At 46.3% G+C, this 20,433-nt stretch overlaps 1 protein-coding gene across 6 annotated transcripts in view; it reads right to left on the reverse strand.

The window, feature by feature from the left end:
- Positions 1 to 3,220: 3,220 nt before the first annotated feature.
- The window catches only part of MEST (mesoderm specific transcript), a 39,679-nt gene continuing 22,466 nt past the window's right edge, over positions 3,221 to 20,433 (reverse strand). For 2 of the 6 annotated variants that reach the window (XM_075599356.1, XM_075599362.1), the window contains 9 exons: positions 20,014 to 20,091; positions 18,619 to 18,755; positions 16,953 to 17,011; positions 10,913 to 10,953; positions 9,478 to 9,548; positions 8,036 to 8,137; positions 7,714 to 7,806; positions 6,123 to 6,186; positions 3,221 to 3,874 (listed from right to left, as the gene is read on the reverse strand). In XM_075599356.1, coding sequence (XP_075455471.1) covers positions 3,707 to 3,874; positions 6,123 to 6,186; positions 7,714 to 7,806; positions 8,036 to 8,137; positions 9,478 to 9,548; positions 10,913 to 10,953; positions 16,953 to 17,011; positions 18,619 to 18,755; positions 20,014 to 20,091 — 813 coding nt within the window. In that variant the 3' untranslated portion in view covers positions 3,221 to 3,706. Of the gene's footprint in view, positions 3,875 to 6,122; positions 6,187 to 7,713; positions 7,845 to 8,035; positions 8,138 to 9,477; positions 9,549 to 10,912; positions 10,954 to 16,952; positions 17,012 to 18,618; positions 18,756 to 20,013; positions 20,092 to 20,433 lie in introns of all 6 variants that reach the window. The other 4 variants (XM_075599359.1, XM_075599360.1, XM_075599358.1 and 1 more) reach the window with 4 other exon arrangements.

Raw genomic sequence — 20,433 nt, forward strand, 5'->3', positions numbered from 1 at the left:
TGTGTTGCTGTCTGATAATCATCTATCTGCAATAAAGCCAATTGTACCCAGCATCCTTATCATTACTGTCTGCTGCCTGCTGTGTAAAGGAAGAACAAGGTGTCAGCATGGCCCATCCTCTGTTCCCTTCAGAGAACTTGTGCTGACTGGAGGCGCTGCACCACTCAGGAATAAGGTAACCTGCACCCCTGTCCTGGTTCTCCCAACACCATCGCGGAGCGCTCAGCCCTCCTGTTTGCCAACAGGTACACAGCCCAACACCTAGAAGTAGCAGGAGAAAGCATACCCACCCCAATCTCACTTAGGGGTAGGGGAAACAGGGCTACATTTGGATAGGGTTGCAAATTCTCCAGATCATCATTCAATTCATGGACATTACTTTCTCTTGAATCCATCACCCGCATTGTTAAATCATGATTTTCCAGCAGCAGCGTGAGATTCAATGCCGAGAGCTCCATAGCTGTTGGTGTTTGATTTTTCGCAGAACAATGTGACTTCACTAAACTTCCTGCAATGAACACACCCCGATCCGGCCAATTACACGCCCCCTCCCATAATAGCCACGCCTCCCCGCTCCTGTGCAGGACAGCCCATGGCTCATGCTCGGAGAGTTGCTGACGTCACCGCTCAAGCATGAGCGAGCTCAGCGGCAGCGTGGCCGAGGCCTTAGTTCGCGCTTATAGTGCCGGTGGCGTCGCCCGAAAACAAACGTATTGCCGCCGCCGCGTGCGTTTATAGTAAGCGGGACGGCGACAATGTGACGGAGCGACGTCGCTGTCGCGAAAACTGGTAGCCGGCAAAATGTGATTTTACAAGGGCTGTCGCCTCATGTGACGGCCCTTGAACCAATGAAATGCCCGGAAAAACCCACGCCGCCGCCGCCGCCCAGCGAAATATAACTTTCGCCTGTGGCGACAGCGACGGGTGATGTCACCCGTCGTGTCGCCATCGACGGCACTATAAGCGCAGCCTTTGGGTGGAGCAAGCAGACAACTAGCCTGAAGGGAAAAAGCTTAAGACTCAGGTTACTTAAAAATACTATTTGTCTGATTCAGAAAAAGAGCCAGTAGTGTACACGGTCCTTTTAATCCCTTTCAATGTGGTCCCACGTGAGAACACACCTGTGGCTGCCAATGACACTAGGTACACCTGCCTATGTACAGTGAATATAGTTTGTGTGTAATGCGATTGAGTACATGGAATTGCACATATCCTGAAGCATTTAAAAAGGTGCAGTCCTTGCAACTTACATACTTTGTTGCGGTTAACTATTATAAAGTATTTTTAATGCATTCTTCAGTAAACCTGGTTACGCAGTAGCCTACGACTTGCTGTGTAAACGTGAAGGCTTTTCTCCATAGCAGTGACGGGGAGGAGACCCGTGAGGTCAAATGAATAGTGAATCATTTCTAGTTAGAAGTCTCCAACCCGCCGAGAGCAACCGGTAGCTTGCCGGCTGCGGACATAGTGCACACACGGCGCTCGTGGCACTAACAAGTTCATGTAAGTGCACCATTCCGGGCCACGCAACAGGATTTTGAGCAGACAAAAAAAATTGGATTTTTCTGTCGTGCGCATTCTATGGCTGCAGCCTAAGTAGGCGGCCCCCGCTGCAGACGAGATGCAGTGGCACGGTGGCCTGGCAGTACTGTAACCACAGGTGCGCACACAGGCGCCTCCTACGCTGAAGCCTGCCAACCGGCCCCTTGCATTTTTTCCCCCAACGGCAGATCCCCCACCAAAGCTGCCCTGCTTCTCTATACACAGCGAGGATCAGCTTTCCTTCATCTTACCCATGTTTGTGTAATTTAGCTGTAAATGCTATTGCAGAGATAATAATTACCCGTTATTTGGTGATTTAATGGCTACCTATAAAACTTGCTGGACTGGGGGCTTAACCCACATATTTTCAGTATGTTTTAGTAGTTCAGGAGTTTTCAGTGATCAGTAGTGCTCATTGCAGAAAAGGTTGGCGACCACTGCTCTCGTCTACACCATAAATCGTTCCGGTTTCCCCTAAATAAATAAAAATGTATATTTGGAGAGTGCACCTTTTATATGTAAAACATGGCATAAAAGGATTGCCTGGTACTTGACTCCACACCATTGGTAGGTATGAATCATATTAGCATTAGAGTGGTGCAAATGGCCCTTTCCATCACACGATCCCATCTGCATCAAGGATCACGTTGATGACCATTTCAGAAATGGATCATTCATTGGCTCACACGATGGAAACTCTGACCTTGCCTCACTCCCGCATGAGCTTTTAGGATGTTGTATCCAAATCAAAATCGTTGTTACAAAATGTATCGTCTTTTTCCGCGTATCCCGATTTATGAGGTCGGTGTAACCTAGCTCCTTGTGTCTCAGCTTGGCCTTCATTACAGAAATCCTGGGTATAAAACACACTGATATCTTAGGGCCGAAGGAGTAGTTTAGCGGTAAGAACGTTACTTTCTAAATGGGGAAACCCGGATAGAATCATGGCGCATGAAAAGTTACATTGTAAACTCTTCTGAACAAAGGCCTCAACAAGTATATACAGTGCAACATAACTATTTCATATAGGGTTTCTCAATCGGACTCCAAATACGTCACAATTTAGCAGGTGGTAGACGGCACTGTACATAGAATTTTATAGGTAGTGCCGCCACATAGAGCTTACAATCTAATATTATTGCCTGAGGCACAGGGAGATAAATTAATTTGCCCAGGGCCACAAGGGGCTGATATAAACCGGACTCCCCCTGCTGACCCACTCCTTATAATACAGAAACTAGCAGAGATATAAGCAATGTAAGGAGGAATAAATCTTTTTAATTCCCAAAGGGAGGAGTCAGAGTATAGCAACATCATCATGGGGCATTCACATATTTTGCCACCACTAACTACTTGTAAGCGTGCCATCGCAGACATATTGTGTTTATTCATTTTGTAAGAGGTAGGTTTCACCAAGCTTACAAATGTATCATTACTGGCCAACTCCCTGTAAAGTAGACGCATTATGCATTGGAGAACTCTGCCGATCGGTGGAATGTGTCCATTCTGCATCGGTTACGGAGCTGATGCGTGCCGCACGTCCGCCTGACCTCTAATTGCGAGTATTCACCATGGCATACGAGAGATATTTGTACACAGTGAGCCCCCACTTTAGTGTTACGTGTCCATTACCTGTACGTCTAGTTGGCGACTCGATAAACTGCCCTTTCACACGCTGTATAGATCTGTTTTTATTGCGTTTATTAATGTACAAAAAGATGCCCAGTATTGCAGAACTGCTTCTTTTTGAGCTAAAACTACCAAGCTCACTTTTTTTTTTGCATTGGGTAACATCAGAGATGACAGAAAATACTTGTATGAGATGAGCGTCCAGATATTTCAGCTCCAGACAGATCGGCTCTAACTCACCCATCCAGAACAAATGGATGAGCGCTTCAGGCCATAAGCAAGTGGACTTAACCACACAACAAGCACATAAGAATGGACGTCAATATGTTATATGAGAGCATATAAAGACCGACCCCAGAAGCAAATTGGGCTAAAGATCATCCCTGAGATTTTAGGTTGTAGCCACTGCTTGAGTTTGGTAGCCATAACCTCAAGGACCATATTTCCCTCAAAGTGTCATCAAACTCATTGAATGCCTTATTGCTAAATCTCAGGCCCGTGTGGCATCTCTGAGGATGAAGCGGTGAAGGTCACCCTAAGCAGACCGCTGCACCGTATGAACACGCGGTTCTCCCTGGCTCCGGCTCAGAATGAATTGATAAAGTTCAGATAGGCATTCAGGAAGCCCGTGGGATCCTCCAGCTGTGGGTAGTGGCTGATATGATCGTCCAGAACAGATAACGTGGACTTGGGAATCTCCTTCCTGCGGAGAAAAGACAGAGGAGGGTGAGGGGCACGGTAACGGAGGTGTGTATGCGCCAGGCATCACAAGTGGAAATGACGTTACCTTGACGCAAGAAAAACGTGCATTATATGTTGTGCGTCTATGTACCAACCTTTTCAATGGGCGCAGTTCTGGTTACAAAATGTCAGGTATAAGGTGGAAACCGGTGTTGAGAGAAACCCATGATGCACTAATGTAAATGGTATGTACTAGAATGATTTTGTAAATGAGTCCAAACTGCATCACTTGGACACCAAGTTACAGCAGCAGTCCAAGCCGTCTTTTATTTTATTATTATTTATTTATTTTTGTTGCCCCTTTAATAACTGCATCAGTACAATCCACACAATGCTATCGGAATGGCGGATTTAAAACTCCCATGTCACACGGGCCAATAGGAAGCTGTGATGTCATACCTTGCGCCTTCCTATTGGCTAGCTTGACCAGGACATTTAGACCTGCGGAGCTGCTACCACCACCCACTACGGAGGTAAGTATCTCAGGAAGTAGGGGTTCCCCGGAATTGAAATCAACACGGTTGGGGGGGATGGGGGGGGGGGGCAGAGAATGCATCTGGTCCTTTAATAAAACCCTGTGGCAGGACATTATTTAACCCCTTTGATGCCTGAGGCTACCAATGCATTGTAAAAGGAATGTCTTCAGGCACCAGAAGGGTTAACATACAACAAACACCCTACAAATGAAATACAAAAAGGATACAGTACTTATACAGTATGTGCCAATGTTAGGCATGTTACTATGGTCACTTGGATTTCGAAGATGCTAATATATTAATAGGTTCAACAGTTTTAATATTCGGTACTGTACTTTTAGCATTATTCTAGGTTGACTAGTCTTATCTTGCCTATGTCCATAGTGGCCGCTATATATCTCTATATGTATGTGTGTACAGTACGTGTGTGTGTGGGTGCACGTTCTGTATGTGTGTGTACAGTAGATCAGCACAATGCCAGCCTAGGGGTTGATGGTAAAATGGGGACATATTTAGTCGCAGCCCGATATCCCCGGGCATCAGAGATTTTGGTAGCAGCACGTGATCAGGTAATTAGTACTTCATTTGCAGGCTGATTTGCGAAAGTCGTTAAATGTAACACTCTTGCATATGTAATTAGATGATCCTGGCATTAAATGTAGCCTGCTCCTATCGCTGCGATAAAATGAGTTACCGCTGCGTTATTTAAACGTTTAATCTGTAGCGAATATAACCGTAAATGTAGCACACAAATAAAGAACAGCGATAATATTGACCTTCAGTGAATCCAGGTCGATGCATTATATGTAACAAGTCACATAACGACCTTCAAACATACCACCCAAATCAAGGGTTAATACTATGAATTGTGATGCAAAAACATCAACAAATAACAGGTTGGTCCACAGGTCCCCAAATGGGGAGGACCACACTGCACGTTATATGGCTTGTACATTAACACATTTTCAGGCAAGAAAATAGAAAACGGTCCATTTTAATCACTATTTAATGACCAGTATTTCCCACTGCAAAGTGCCACTCGTCGGGAAGAGCACACGTGCGGAGTACATTTAGATGAACGAATACAGAGCTGTGGACCGATCCATCGCTGTATAACGACGCGCCCATGAAGAAGAGACCGGTGCACACGTCTATGAAGAACTCTTCCATTAAGAGGCGCAGTAACACAGGAGGGAGAGGGAGTCGGGGGTACGATACCTTTTATTGGGCCAACAAGTAGTTGATGTGTTACAAGCTTTTGAATCTAAGGATAGCAGTTATGTTACCAGCTTTCCAACCTCTCTGGGTCCGTTTGGAAGCTTGTAACATATCCAAGTAGTCATCATACCCCCTTACTCATCATACCCCCTTACTCATCATACCCCCTTGCTCATCATACCCCCTTGCTCATCATACCCCCTTGCTCATCATACCCCCTTACTCATCATACCCCCTTGCTCATCATACCCCCTTACTCATCATACCCCCTCCTCCCTCTCCCTCCTTAGTTACTACATGGCAGAAAGGACCAGCACGGCGGCTGTGTCCCACCCTTCTTACTGCCTATTAAGGTGTCAGAGCCTAGTTTTAAGTCACTACTGGCTCACACCTATCTAATGAAGGCGTTGCCCTTTCACATCACCATAGCCCCCCCTAATGTAGAGCTCCTGCATGCGTCGTAATCTTTTGCTTTTCAGGCGCCATCTTTATTATTGCCACGTCCCTTCAACTTACTTGTAATGTTCCAGGAACGCAGGGTGAGGGTTGACGGGATCCAGCGGCCCGTAAATGAGATGCACTGCGGTATATATATAAAAAGCAGATTACAATAACCCCCGGCCGGGGGGGTGACCGATTCATTAAAAATGGCAATAGAAATACTTAAACCAGGTTGATAGTTTTCAAATCGCCTACATTTAACCTATTTAACTTATTGCCACCATTAATTCCCTTTGCACCTAGGTGGGACTGCACCTCCACTGTATACACTGGATTTCTATTCAAGCCATTGCATCTAGTTCAGCCTCTGTCCTTTCCTACAGTATGTAGGTGACCAGACTGTACTGTATTTAAACAATTATAAAGGGCTTACACACGCTCTCACGCACACACACTCTCACGCACACACACACACTCTCACGCACACACACACACACTCTCAGGCACACACACACACTCTCACGCACACACACACACACACACTCTCACGCACACACACACACACACACACACACACACACTCTCGCACACACACACACACTCTCACGCACACACACTCTCACGCACACACACACACACACTCACGCACACACACACACACTCTCACGCACACACACACACTCTCACGCACACACACACACACTCTCACGCACACACACACACACTCACGCACACGCGCACACACTCTCACGCACACGCGCACACACGCACACTCTCACGCACACACTCTCACGCACACGCACACGCTCTCACGCACACGCGCACACACTCTCACGCACACGCGCACACGCACACTCTCACGCACACACTCTCACGCACACGCACACGCTCTCACGTACACGCTCTCACGCACACACTCTCACGCACACGCACACGCTCTCACGCACACGCGCACACACTCTCACGCACACGCGCACACACTCTCACGCACACGCGCACACACTCTCACGCACACGCGCACACGCACACTCTCACGCACACACTCTCACGCACACGCACACGCTCTCACGCACACGCTCTCACGCACACGCTCTCACGCACACACTCTCACGCACACACTCTCACGCACACACTCTCACGCACACACTCTCACGCACACACTCTCACGCACACACTCTCACGCACACACTCTCACGCACACACTCTCACGCACACACTCTCACGCACACACTCTCACGCACACACTCTCACGCACACACTCTCACGCACACACTCTCACGCACACACTCTCACGCACACACACACTCTCACACACTCTCCTGCGCCTTAAAACACAGACATTTCAACCAGCACTAGAGGGTCTTGCTCAGTTTTGCTCTGAGGAAGACCTAGTATGAGGGTCGAAACGTTGTCTGCAAGTAATGGAGTAATACATGTTTGTTTAAATATGGTTTAATGTGCAGCTACCTTCCATTTCTTCCCCAGGGTGTAAAATAATTGCAAAACTGGAGCAGTACCTAATGCTTTTTGTTAACGCAGGGCGGTGGCCTAATATTCTTGGCACCGGTTTCACATGGAAGACTGTGATAAAAACAGACTCCTATGTCTTGAGAAAGAAAGGAAAGGTGTAATTGTTGATTTATTGGGTACCCAAGAAAATACTCACATGGAACCGATGCATTGGTAAGAGCTCCCACCCAGCGGTCCCTGTGCTTGTGTCGCTGGTTTATATACTGCAAAATACTGAGTGACCGGGCGGCTGTTATCACATACTGTATAACTTTACATTCACATATGCTGGACACAGGCTACAAAAACCCTGCATTGACACTCACTCTTTTACAAACTATTTCAAACAGATGTACTGGCATCAAATATATTCCAATATTACTTAGAGGGGGTTGTACCTTTCAGCCCTTCCGGGGGAACAGGGGATGCCAGCGCTGAATGGGGTAATTCGCCTGAACCATCAGATTAACGTACTGTACCTGTCTACTACTAGATTCCCATCGTTGGTCCTGACCGCAGTCCACATGTCCCAGTACTCTGCCTCGGAGGGCTGCGTGTAGGGACCGAACACCTCGCTGATTCTGTGAAAAGGAAGCGTCAAACCACCGTCAGACATGGCGCGTGGACTCAACTGGAATATTGGCTTTGCCAGGACCCCCCACCACCCGAAAATAAAAGCTTCAGCTGGTGATGAACTGCGCATGAACGCACTAAAACTGTGCATCAGCGCACTAAATAAACTGCGCATCAGCGCACTAAATAAACTGCGCATCAGCGCACTAAATAAACTGCGCATCAGCGCACTAAATAAACTGCGCATCAGCGCACTAAATAAACTGCGCATCAACGCACTAAATAAACTGTGCATCAATATGAGCAGAAGGAGAATGGTGCACAGCCCTAGATACATTATAACTCAGTTACATTCTGCTTATTGAATTCCTGCCTTTTTATTTGCTACACGCATTGGTGATCATCTCTTGCTCAAACTATCTTGGACATAGTGACCGAGTAGATGAGGTTGAAAAAGGACACGTCCATCAAGGCCAACATGTGCTAAATGTAGACGACATAAAATACTGTAAATACAAATATAAGATAAGTATCAACCAGAGGGAGGCAAACCAAAAACCCCAGGGAAATATCATCCAATGATATCCCATAAGGGGGAAAATAAATTCCGTCCTGACTCCAAGAATTGGCAATCGGATTACTCCCTTGGTCAACATCCTTCCCATGTTTACTTATTTTGGTATATCCCTGTATACCTTTCCTTTCTAAAAAGATGTCCAACCTTTATTTTAACATATCTACTGTATCTGCCATCTCAGTCTCCATGGGTAATGAATCCCACACTGTAATTGCCCTTACTGTAAAGAACCCTTTCCTTTGTTGCTGGTGAAATCTCCTTTCCTCCAACCTTAAGGGAATGACCCCGAGTCCTTTGTACTGCACTTGGGATGACACAACACCAGAGTCGCACCAAAGTTAGCACCCCAAGCGTCTCCCCAATATGCCATCACTGCACAACTTTAAAGACCACCTGGTGTTGGTCAGCCGCTCCCCCTGCATGTCTGCGGTGAGGGGGTCTCAATTTACTCTTCCTCAAACTCTCTTGGACATGACACCAGAGTCGTGCCGTTCGCTGAGGTTACCGCTGCTCTGTTATTGGTCGTGGGTAAAATATTGTGTCCCCCTGTACCCTATGTTTCCACTCACCCTTCCTTATAGAGTGTAAGCTCCTTGGGGCAGGCCCCTCCTCACCCACTGTAGCAATGTGTCTTAACGTTCGTTATTTTATTGTCTTTCGTCTTTCCGACCCTATTGTACAGCGCGACGGAATATGCTGGCGCGTTATACATAAAAGATTATGAGAAGAGAGATCTTATTACCCCAGACACCTCGGCAAAGACAAACTCACCCCTTGGTGAAGAGGTAGAAGTTCATCAGTCTGGTGAGGATGGGTGAAAAAATCCCACTGTCTTTTAACAGCTACACAGAAGCGGGGGGAAAAGAAACAAAAACACTTTGTAATATAATGCAACCTGCAGAATAACGGAAGAATGAAACCGCGGCCGAAGCGCAATGTGTCACGTTCCTTTCTGTGCGGGTGTCTCCCATTTTATATAGGACATGGGACTGGCTTTGAAATCTCCCATCGCAATTTAAATGTCGGACCCTGGCTTTAATGAAAGGGGGGCCGCCCGATTAACGGAATGGGACATTTGGTCACGGCCGCCCCGCCAGAACCAAGTCTCCGTCGGCGTCTGGCCGCAGGGGAACCCTCTGCCGCAGCCGCTGGACCCGCCGTTTTCTATGAGAAGGTATGTTTTAGGTTGGGGGAGGTTAACTTTAGGGTGGGGGGTTAATTGTAGGGGTTTTAGTGCTTAGGGTAGGGGGTAGCATTAGTATTAGGGGTCAATATTAGGGGGCTTTAGGGTAAAGGCTAAGATTAGTGACTTACCTTCGCCGCGAAGGATCCCGGCAGCGAGGTCACCTGCAGCTAAACGCCGGCGGAAATGTGGTCGCGACGAGTACATTTCCTAGACCGTCCTAATAACCCCTATGGGGCCTGCAATGCGTTGCTCAGTGACTATGCACTGGCATATGTATGGTTGGTTTTCAACCATAGCTCTGCAGTCAGGTTACCAGGGCTCTGCAGTCAGGTTACCAGGGCTCTGCAGTCAGGTTACCAGGGCTCTGCAGTCAGGTTACCAGGGCTCTGCAGTCAGGTTACCAGGGCTCTGCAGTCAGGTTACCAGGGCTCTGCAGTCAGGTTACCAGGGCTCTGCAGTCAGGTTACCAGGGCTCTGCAGTCAGGTTACCAGGGCTCTGCAGTCAGGTTACTAGGGCTCTGCAGTCAGGTTACCAAGGCTCTGCAGTCAGGTTACTAGGGCATTCCCCGAAAATTATTTAGTAATGATGGATATTTTAGGAATTCAAATAATTTTTTATTCTGAATGTTATCATTCAAAAGGTTATAAAATATTGCACTTTAATGTAACATTATATACGATGCATAGTAGTGCATTAAAAAAAAAGCACTAATACTGCAATATTGTTGTATAGGATAAGTAGGATGGGGTGTTATATATATATATATATATATACATACATATACACACACATATACACACACATATACACACACATATACACACACATATACACACACATATACACACAGTTCCTTTATATCAGAATATTTTGGATACAGTTCGGAAACCATGTTCATTAGATAATTTATAATTACAGTCTCCACTATCGTCCTACCCTCGTTTAAAAGTTGCTGCAAGGGGGCCTTATAGAAGCAATGCATTGTGGTCTCAAAATATATTAACAATGGTTCAGCTGACCTTCTGTACAAGCCTGGGGTGGTGAGTCTCAGGGAAGATACCTGAAATGGCACAGAGAAAAAACATCAGACTTAGTGGATTATTTAAAAAGCTCAGGAAGCGAGTTAAAGGGGTGATAACATGGTGGAAGAGCCTGTGCTTCGGAGAAGGGGGGAAGGGGGAGAGAGAGAGGAGAGAGAGAGGAGAGAGAGAGGAGAGAGGAGAGAGAGAGTTAGTTATAGGCAGCTCCTAGTCCCAGCCCAAAAACACAAAGGTGTAAAACGAGGCCGTCATTCAGGAGGAATCATAATATGGTACAAAGAGGAGCTTAACAGCCAAATAAACCCAATGAAGAGAGAAGATAGCCACTTGTGGCTACAAATAAAAGGCTCCATGTTCACCCATCAATATGACACATACCTATGTGCAGCATACATCCCCCCCTCCGACTCCCCATACTACAGTCCAGACATCTTCGAGACCCTGCAGACAGAGGCAATCCACTTTCAGACCCTGGGTAAAGTGCTGGTATGTGGAGACCTGAACGCCAGAACAGGCAGAGAACAGGATTTCATATCTTCAGATGGAAATAACTACATCTTTGGAAATGACACTTGTCATAGCTCTGTGACACGTCAATGAACCAGCTACGACAGTGCAACAAACAAAAATGGTAAAGAGCTCCTAAACCTGTGTCGCGGTCTGGGACTGTACATTATCAATGGACGGACAAGACGAGACTCTTTGGGTAGATACACATATAGCTCTGTGCTGGGCAGCAGCGTAGTGGACTACGCAATAACCGACATAGACCCACAAGCCATCAGTGCTTTCATAGTTACACCAGCATCACCCCTATCAGACCACAATCAAACCCTGCTCTTTATTAAGAGACCAGACCAACCAAGCACAACACAAAAAACCCCTCTCCAACCTTTATAGCCTCAAAGCCACCTACAAATGGACAAAACAGAGCCTCGCGACATACACAGAAACAATCAACAGCTCAGAAGTTGGAAACCTACTCCAAAGCTTCCAGGACACAAACTACGAGCAGAACAAACACGGTGTAAACCTGGCAGTAAGAAATCTCAACAAAATATTCCATCTAATAGCAAAGACATCAAACCTGAAAAAAACTAGCCCTAACAGACCAACAACAAATGACAAAATCAAAGAAAAATGGTTTGATAAGGAATGCAACACCCTTAGAAAAAGCCTGCGAACAATATCAAACCAAAAACACAGAGACCCAAACAATACAGAACTACGAATGAGGTATCACCAACACCTGAAGCATTACAGGCACAACCCTAAGGAAGAAAAAACAAAACCACATTGCCAAAAAATTAGAAAGAATTGAAGAAGCATTAGATGAAAATACTTTCTGGCAAACCTGGAAACATCTGGATACAAAGCAGAATAACAGACACCTGGCCATTCAGAATGGCAACATCTGGAAAAACTACTACCAAGAAATCCCAGAAGAAAACCTGACGCAAGAACAAAAACAAATCCTCACCAAACAAACATCACTGGAGAACACTATAAAAGATAACCAAAACCTCCTTGACATACCAATCACAATCCAGGAAATAAAAGAAAAAAGAAAACTAATAAAAACCAAGAAAGCCAGCGGACCAGATGGCATTCTACAAGAGATGCTGAAGTATAGCAATCCATCTATACAAGAAGCAATACTGAAAATGTTCAACCTGGTCCTCACTACTGGCTACTTCCCTGAACTGTGGAACGAAGGACTGATAACCCTTATCCACAAGAAAGGAGACAGGATGGACCCATCCAATTACAGAGGTATCTGTGTCAGCAGCACCCTGGGAAAACTATTCAACAGCATCTTGAACAGCAGAATCCTCAGCTTCCTGACAGAGCAGAGTGTACTGAGTAAGAGCCAGACAGGCTTCCTGCCAAACCACCGCACCACGGATCACATCTATACCCTACACAGCCTGATTAATAAGCACGTCCACAACACCAACAAGGGCAAAATCTTTGCTTGCTTTGTGGACTTCAAAAAAGCCTTCGACTCCATCTGGCCTCCAGGCCTATTGCTGAAAATACTAGAAAGCGGAATAGGGGGGAGAACATACGACACGATCAAAAGTATGTACTCTGAAAATAAATGCTGCGTGAAAGTTAATAACAAAAGGACAGACTTCTTCCATCAAGGCCGTGGAGTTAGACAGGGCTGCAGCCTGAGTCCCACACTTTTTAACATCTACATCAATGAGCTCGCAGCAGCCCTAGAATCCTCCTCAGCACCTGGGCTCAACTTGGCTGGAACTGAGATTAAGTCTCTACTATACGCAGACGACCTGCTCTTGCTGTCTCCAACAGAACAAGGCCTCCAACAGAAACTGGCAATACTAGAAAAATTCAGCCAGACATGGGCACTCTCTGTGAACCTAGAAAAAAACAGAATAATGGTATTCCAGAAAAAATCTAAAACACATCCAACCATATTGCAATTCACACTGGACGACAATGCACTGGAACAGACAACGAGCTACACATACCTTGGTCTAACAATCAGCTCACCAGGGAAATTCAACCTGGCCATAAATACACTGAAGGAGAAGGCCCGCAGAGCATTTTATGCAATAAGGAAACAGATGTACGACCTCAAACCACCAATAAGAATCTGGGAGAAAATATTCAACAGCATCATCACACCCATCCTTCTGTATGGCAGCGAGGTGTGGGACCCTGTAACATACCCAGACTCCACAAAATGGGATACTAGCCCAACAAAAATACTGCATCTGGAATTCTGCAAATACCTTCTCCAAGTACACAGGAGTACATCAAACAATGCATGCTGGGCTGAGCACCCACTAAACACCAGCCACCCACAGTCTTACTGCTACAGAGCAATGCGAAGCCAGGACCTCCTCACTAAACCCTGTGCCATCAAATAACTTGTCCTCTCACTCCAAGGACAAAACCCCACACAGATCAACAACCTGCCGAAAAAAGAAATCAACTCAATCGCCAACGAAATGAAGAAGCAGTATGTGACTGTGTGGGAAAATGATATCCAACGCTCAAAGAAGCTGGAGACCTACCACAGCCTACAGAGAGAATACATATATGAAGGTAAAAGACCCAAAACGGAGACAGACCCTGAGCCAGTACAGAATAAGTGCCCACAGCCAGAACTGGAAGCCCCGGGAGATGAGACTGTGCCAAAGATGTGAACTAGGAGAGGTAGAAGATGAAACACACTTCCTGTTGCGTTGCACACAATACTCTGAAGTGAGGAGTGGCCACCTAGAGAAACTCACTGCTGTTATCCAGAACTTTAATAATATAGAAGAGAACCAAAAAATAGCGATCCTCCTGGGAGAAGATGAAACCACAGCAGAACTGGCGGCACACTATATCAGCACCTGCCACAAGCTGAGAGACGTACACTAACCCCTACAGCCCTGTGCGAAACTGTTACCCATATACCGTGCAATCATTATACCCTACCCCCTAGTATTCATGTAATTATTGTCCCCCACCCCCTATTATTCACGCTTTGGCAATACTGAAATGTTCTTTCGTCATGCCAATAAAGCTGATTTGAGAGAGAGAGAGAGAGAGAGAGAGAGAGAGAGAGAGAGAGAGAGAGAGAGAGAGAGAGAGAGAGAGAGAGAGAGAGAGAGAGAGAGAGAGAGAGAGAGAGAGAGAGAGAGAGAGAGAGAGAGAGGGGAGAGAGAGAGAGAGAAGAGAGAGAAGGGAGAGAAGGGAGAGAGAGAGAGAGAGAGAAGGGAGAGAAGGGAGAGAGAGAAAGAAGGGAGAGAAGGGAGAGAGAAGGGAGAGAAGGGAGAGAAGGGAGAGAAGGGAGAGAGAGAGAAGGGAGAGAAGGGAGAGAGAGAGAAGGGAGAGAAGGGAGAGAGAGAGAAGAGAGAGGAGAGAGAGGAGAGAGAGGAGAGAGAAGGGAGAGAGAGAGACGGGAGAGAGAGAGAAGGGAGAGAGAGAGAAGGGAGAGAGAGAGAAATAAGGGAGATAAGGGAGAGAGAGAGATAAGGGAGATAATGGAGAGAGAGAGAGAGATAAGGGAGAGAGAGAGATAAGGGAGATAAGGGAGAGAGAGATAAGGGAGAGAGAGAGAGACGAGAGAGGAGAGAGAGAGAGAGAGAGAGAGAGAGAGAGAGTGCACCATCTTACAAAGGCCCGTTCAAACCCTCTATCCATCATCTTTCACATTTGGTAGGCGGTGTAGTATGATGGCATGGAAGATGTTGCATATTACTGGTATTTTAGTATAGACTATTTTTTTAAATATCCGTTCCTCCCCCTCCCCCAGCACTTTCCCTTACATAGTATCTCATTCTCTAGCCCGGTGTTTTTCAGCAGGCGTTCCCCGGGCATCCGTAAAGGGTTACCTGAAGTTTTCAGGTCATTTGAAAATTGTTTCAGCTACAGAAGAATGTACAATGCATCTGATCTCAGACACGCTATTAGAGAGGGTAGGGGTTCCTTACAATGCATCTGATCTCAGACGCGCTATTAGAGAGGGTTGGGGTTCCTTACAATGCATCTGATTACAGACGCGCTATTAGAGAAGGTTGGGGTTCCTTACAATGCATCTGATCTCAGACGCGCTATTAGAGAGGGTCGGGGTTCCTTACAATGCATCTGATCTCAGACGCGCTATTAGAGAGGGTTGGGGTTCCTTACAATGCATCTGATCTCAGACGCGCTATTAGAGAGGGTCGGGGTTCCTTACAATGCATCTGATCTCAGTCGCGCTATTAGAGAGGGTCGGGGTTCCTTACAATGCATCTGATCTCAGACGCGCTATTAGAGGGGGTTGGGGTTCCTTACAATGCATCTGATCTCCAAGTGTCACAATATAGTTACAGGGTTCCTTAACCGAAAAAGGTTAAAAAAGGGAAGCAAGGTCAAAACTATCATCCACAATGTACAGTAGCTTCTTCGTGGTGTACTTTTCACATGATAAAAACGCACACAATATCTCCAGGGGACATTTTCAGCATCCGGCGGCTGCCTTTATAAACGATATAAATGAGTCTTTATGGACGATCATCTATAATGTTCTGCAAGACATCGTTACTCCCCTGTAGTATAAATAGGGATTCCAGTTTTCGGTGTATGATTTTTCATCAAATCAGTGTATTTTTATTTTTCTGGCGTTTTCTTTTTATTAAAAAAATAAATAAAAAAATCTGTGTTAACAATAAAAAGTAACGGACACACAATTTGAATTCAGTATTTATCGGTGCACTTTTTTTTTATGTTCCATACTCCCCCTGTAATGCCCACGTCTCCTACCTGTGGCTGCCACTAAAATGGAATTTGATAGGAAAGGATGCCGATTTTAACCAAAAGTGTAAGATGGTCCGCCGGTGAAGTTTTTTTTTCCGGTTAAAACCTAAAAACTGGAATCCCTAACCATAAGATAAGACATTACGCCTAAACACAGACTCAGATATACTAGACAGCACCAAGTCGCAGCACATGGCGCCCACGTGGTTTGGTTTGTAATTATTACTGATCAAGTTCTGTGTAGGTGACTATACGCTGTATCCAAACATTATATAGTGTATGGTGCTCAGGAGTTACGTGTTCACACGTGGAGAGGTAGGGGAGGTACAAACGGCATGGTAATCCAAACACAGCAAGAGTGGCCAACTCCAGCCCTCAAGGGCCACCAACAGGTCAGGATTAACAGATATCCCTGCTTCAGCACGTGTGGCTCAGTCAATGATAGCCATCTATGCTGACGCAGGGATACACTGAAAACCTGACCTGTTGGTGGCCCTTGAGGACTGGGGTTGGCCAGCCCTGCAGTAGTGTGTGAGAGTGACACCTCAGAGAGTGCAAGTTATGATGGTATGCAGGGGAGCTATCCTTTGCTGGATCTGACACTCGTGCAACCCCCTTCTTTCTTTCTTTCTTCTACCTACTCGGCCCCAAAAATTAGCTCGCCCACCCCCCTAACAAACCAAGTGCAAGAACGCGGATCTCACCGTCGCCAAATTCTGTCCCTCTATTCCTCCCCATCATCACAGTGAAATGATCCACTTACCTCCGTTAGAGAGACACAAGCTGCCGATATTAATGTGTCCGGCTCTTTTGTGCTCATACCTAAAAAGAAAGAACATTATATAGAGCATAATGCATCAGCGTCCAGTCATTTACTGCAGGACACAGGGCCGGAATCTCTCTCAAATGATCATTTGTAGCTGGGGGCTAAGCTGCAGTCCTCGCACACCCCCCACCCCTATCCTCCCTCCCACAAAGGGGTCAGGGTTTCAGGATAACCCAGCTTTAGCACAGGTGGCTCAGTTGAAGATTGAGCCTCTGATAGCCACCTGTGCTGAAGCAGGGATATTCTGAAAACCTGACCTATTGAGGGGGCTCGATGACTGGGAGGTGAGCCCCCCTAAATCACGTGTCTTACATTATACACACACAGAGGTAAACGCATCCTCAGACCCGGCCGACTGAAACGGTGATTAGAGAGGTGCAAACGGACAGGAAACCTCCCTTACCTCCTCCCAAACAGCTCACTCACAAGCATCTTCTGGTGTTAAAGACTGTCTGTCAATCCATACATCAATTATTTTTTTACTTTTTGTCCATTGTTTTGTAGCTGACCCCCCCCCCCAAAAAAAAAACTTTTGTAAGCAATTTGGACATCTGATTAGCTTCCTTGAAAATAACATAACCATGGTAAAAGCAAAGATGTGGCTGCTTCTGTGTCTTTGGAAATGAATTACAGATTGAATTTCTTTGGCCCTTCTAAATGGGGGAGTGTTTGTTAATTAAGTGTTTTCTTTGCCATTATCCCACCCTGTCCTTATCAGCGAGGTGGTAAAATAAAGGGGGCTTTGTCTGTGCAAACTCCTGTTGCACACACAGACATTAGACAAAAGGGAGCAGCCAGAGCAAATCAACTCCCTTCCATGTCCCACCTCCCCGTGTTTACAGCTTTTATAGGTCTCAGAGTTTAATAGGACATCAGTCACCCAGATGTAACACCTTAAACTAGGGGTGCTCAACTCTAGTCCTCAAGCCCCCACCCAACAGGTCAGGTTTTCAGGACATCCCAGCTTCAGCACTAGTGCAGTCTTCGACTGAGCAAGAGATTGAGCCACCTTCGCTGAAGCCGATCCTTAAAACCTGACCTGTTGCGGGGTCTTGAGGACTGGTGAAGGGTCCCACTGCCTTAAAACACACCACTGCCATCAGTGTGCTTCTGCCCTGGGAGCGATTCCCCCTTCCGGGTAGTTACGATGCCCATTGTTAGGCAAACAGTTAAATATAAGTATATGAGGATCGTGAATTAAGAGGTCCAAAGACAATAGAAACATTCATTTTTTCACCGGATACAAATAACTCAAATGGTTACTTTCAGGGTAATTTACTCTCGTTACAGAAGCCAGTTACACTGAGAAGTGGTTAATTTTTTAGAGAAAAGCTACAGACCCTTTAATATTACATTAATAAAACACTTTAAAGGGTTAACTTTGAAAAATAAATGTAGAAATATATATATACACTTATCCGATTGGTGCAAACCCTTTAGTGCTGAAAGGAACTCACTTTTCAACACAGGAGGAGTTGGGCATAAAATGACCTTGTTTAACCTCTCCAAACATATCCCGGTCATTAGTTTAATCTGGCCCTACACGAGAAGCCCCCCCCGCCCCGCCAGTGACTGAGGGAGAAGCCCCCACGGCAGCTCTCACCTGTGCAGGAGTTCTTGGGCGACAGTATCTCCGTAGTCGTGGGACAGGAGGTTCACTTTCTGATCCGTCAGGCCCAGGTGACGGGTCAGCGCCTCCACGATGCTGGCCTGCTCGAAAATGGAATATCGGTGGAGCCTCTGCAAAGAGCCACGAGTCATGAGTCTTCCCAAACCCCACTCGTTCATCATCATCATTATCATCATCATCACACGCCAAGCAGCGGTTTAACAAGGCCAACAACGAATCTGGGTTACGTGTTACAAAAACGGGCACGCGGAGGAGGGTGTCCCGTTTTAGAACGTGGACGGGGAAGCATTAAAACGGATTCACTTATTCACAAGACTCACTCACCCCATCTCCTTAACGTCAACACTCAACCACGAAACCCATCCTTCCTACAGAACGCTTTGGCATAGAACTGGTCACCTTCTCCCGGTTGAAGATGTAGCCGGGGTTACTGCCCCAGCGGGCATCGTGATGGTGAATATCCTGTGATATTCTGCATCATCACGGCCATTTAATCCCAGTCGCTGTGCTCTTCTACATGGCTGTAGAACGTGATTTGTTGTGTTAGAGGGAACAGTAGAGTCTGCTACTTTCTCTGTCTTCTTTTACGGACGCTCGTTCATTTATGCCCAAGCAGCGGCCACGCTTTGATTCCACGGATTTACACTGTCAGACCTTTTGCACGCCCACTACACGTGTCTAGATTGCAAGCTCTTCAGGGGAGGGAGGCAGACGCAGTGGGACGTGACTTCTGATGTAAGATCGATACAGTCTGACAAAAAGGGGGGATTTCTGATTCGTACGTACGGGTCACTTTATTTCTATAGCGCCAACAGTGTGCCCGGCGCTTTACAAAATTACAAATACAATACAAGGTAAATAAATGACAAACAAATGGGGATAAGTGCAGCAGGTAAATGCCAGCAGGAGACGCTGTCCCAAGAGCTTACAATCTAAGTAAATGTAATCTCTAATGCCAAAAAGGCACGGCCCCTTGCCGCCCGATGGCCTGCAGGGTAATGCAGTTACCTCTTGTAGCAAAGAGATAAACACAGTCTCTTTTTCAGGGGAGGGGGGGGGGGGGGAGCCTAAACCTACTAAATATGTCCTTGTTTTACCCAGGACAGGCCCAGTTTACACAGGTCGATGGAAAATGAAGGCGATTAATAACCGGAGACGGGATACCAAAAAAAAAAAAAAAAAAAAAACTTTTTAAAAATCACCAAATCCCGGTTTCCTTTTAAACACAGCATCGCAGTGACCTACTTGATCCCTGTATACTGCTGGCTCATGTAAACCTGTGGAGCGCACGTGTCATTTGGTTATTTTTCCGGAGCCATCACATCTTTGTGCAGGAGGGAGATATTATACACTATCTGCTCCACTTACCGGTTTGTCACTGAACCCGAATCCTAGAAAATCTGGGGCGATCACGCGATGGAATCTCTGAGTCAGCCCGTCCCAGATCTGCAACACAGAGAGAGGGGGAGGGGGGAGTGTTACTGAATACCCCGCAATCTCACCGCCCCCACAATCCGACCAGTCCCACCGCCCCCACACTGCGGCCAGCCCACGCCGCCCCCACACTCCAGCCAGTCCCACCGCCACAAGGAAAGAACCCCCAACACACCTCAAGGGCTACCAGACAAAATGTAACATCTGAATTTCTACAAGAGAAAACCGATCTTATTCCATTATCTCTGAAGCAGCCGGCGCTCAGTGATCAGAGACACTCAGTCACGTCAACGAGAGTTTCCGCCCTTCGGAGCTTACTGAAGAAGCCAATAGAAATGCAGTTGCTCTTACTGG

This window comes from Ascaphus truei, chromosome 5 (genome assembly GCF_040206685.1).
Source record: "Ascaphus truei isolate aAscTru1 chromosome 5, aAscTru1.hap1, whole genome shotgun sequence".
In the NCBI taxonomy this organism is placed as follows: Eukaryota; Metazoa; Chordata; class Amphibia; order Anura; family Ascaphidae; genus Ascaphus; species Ascaphus truei.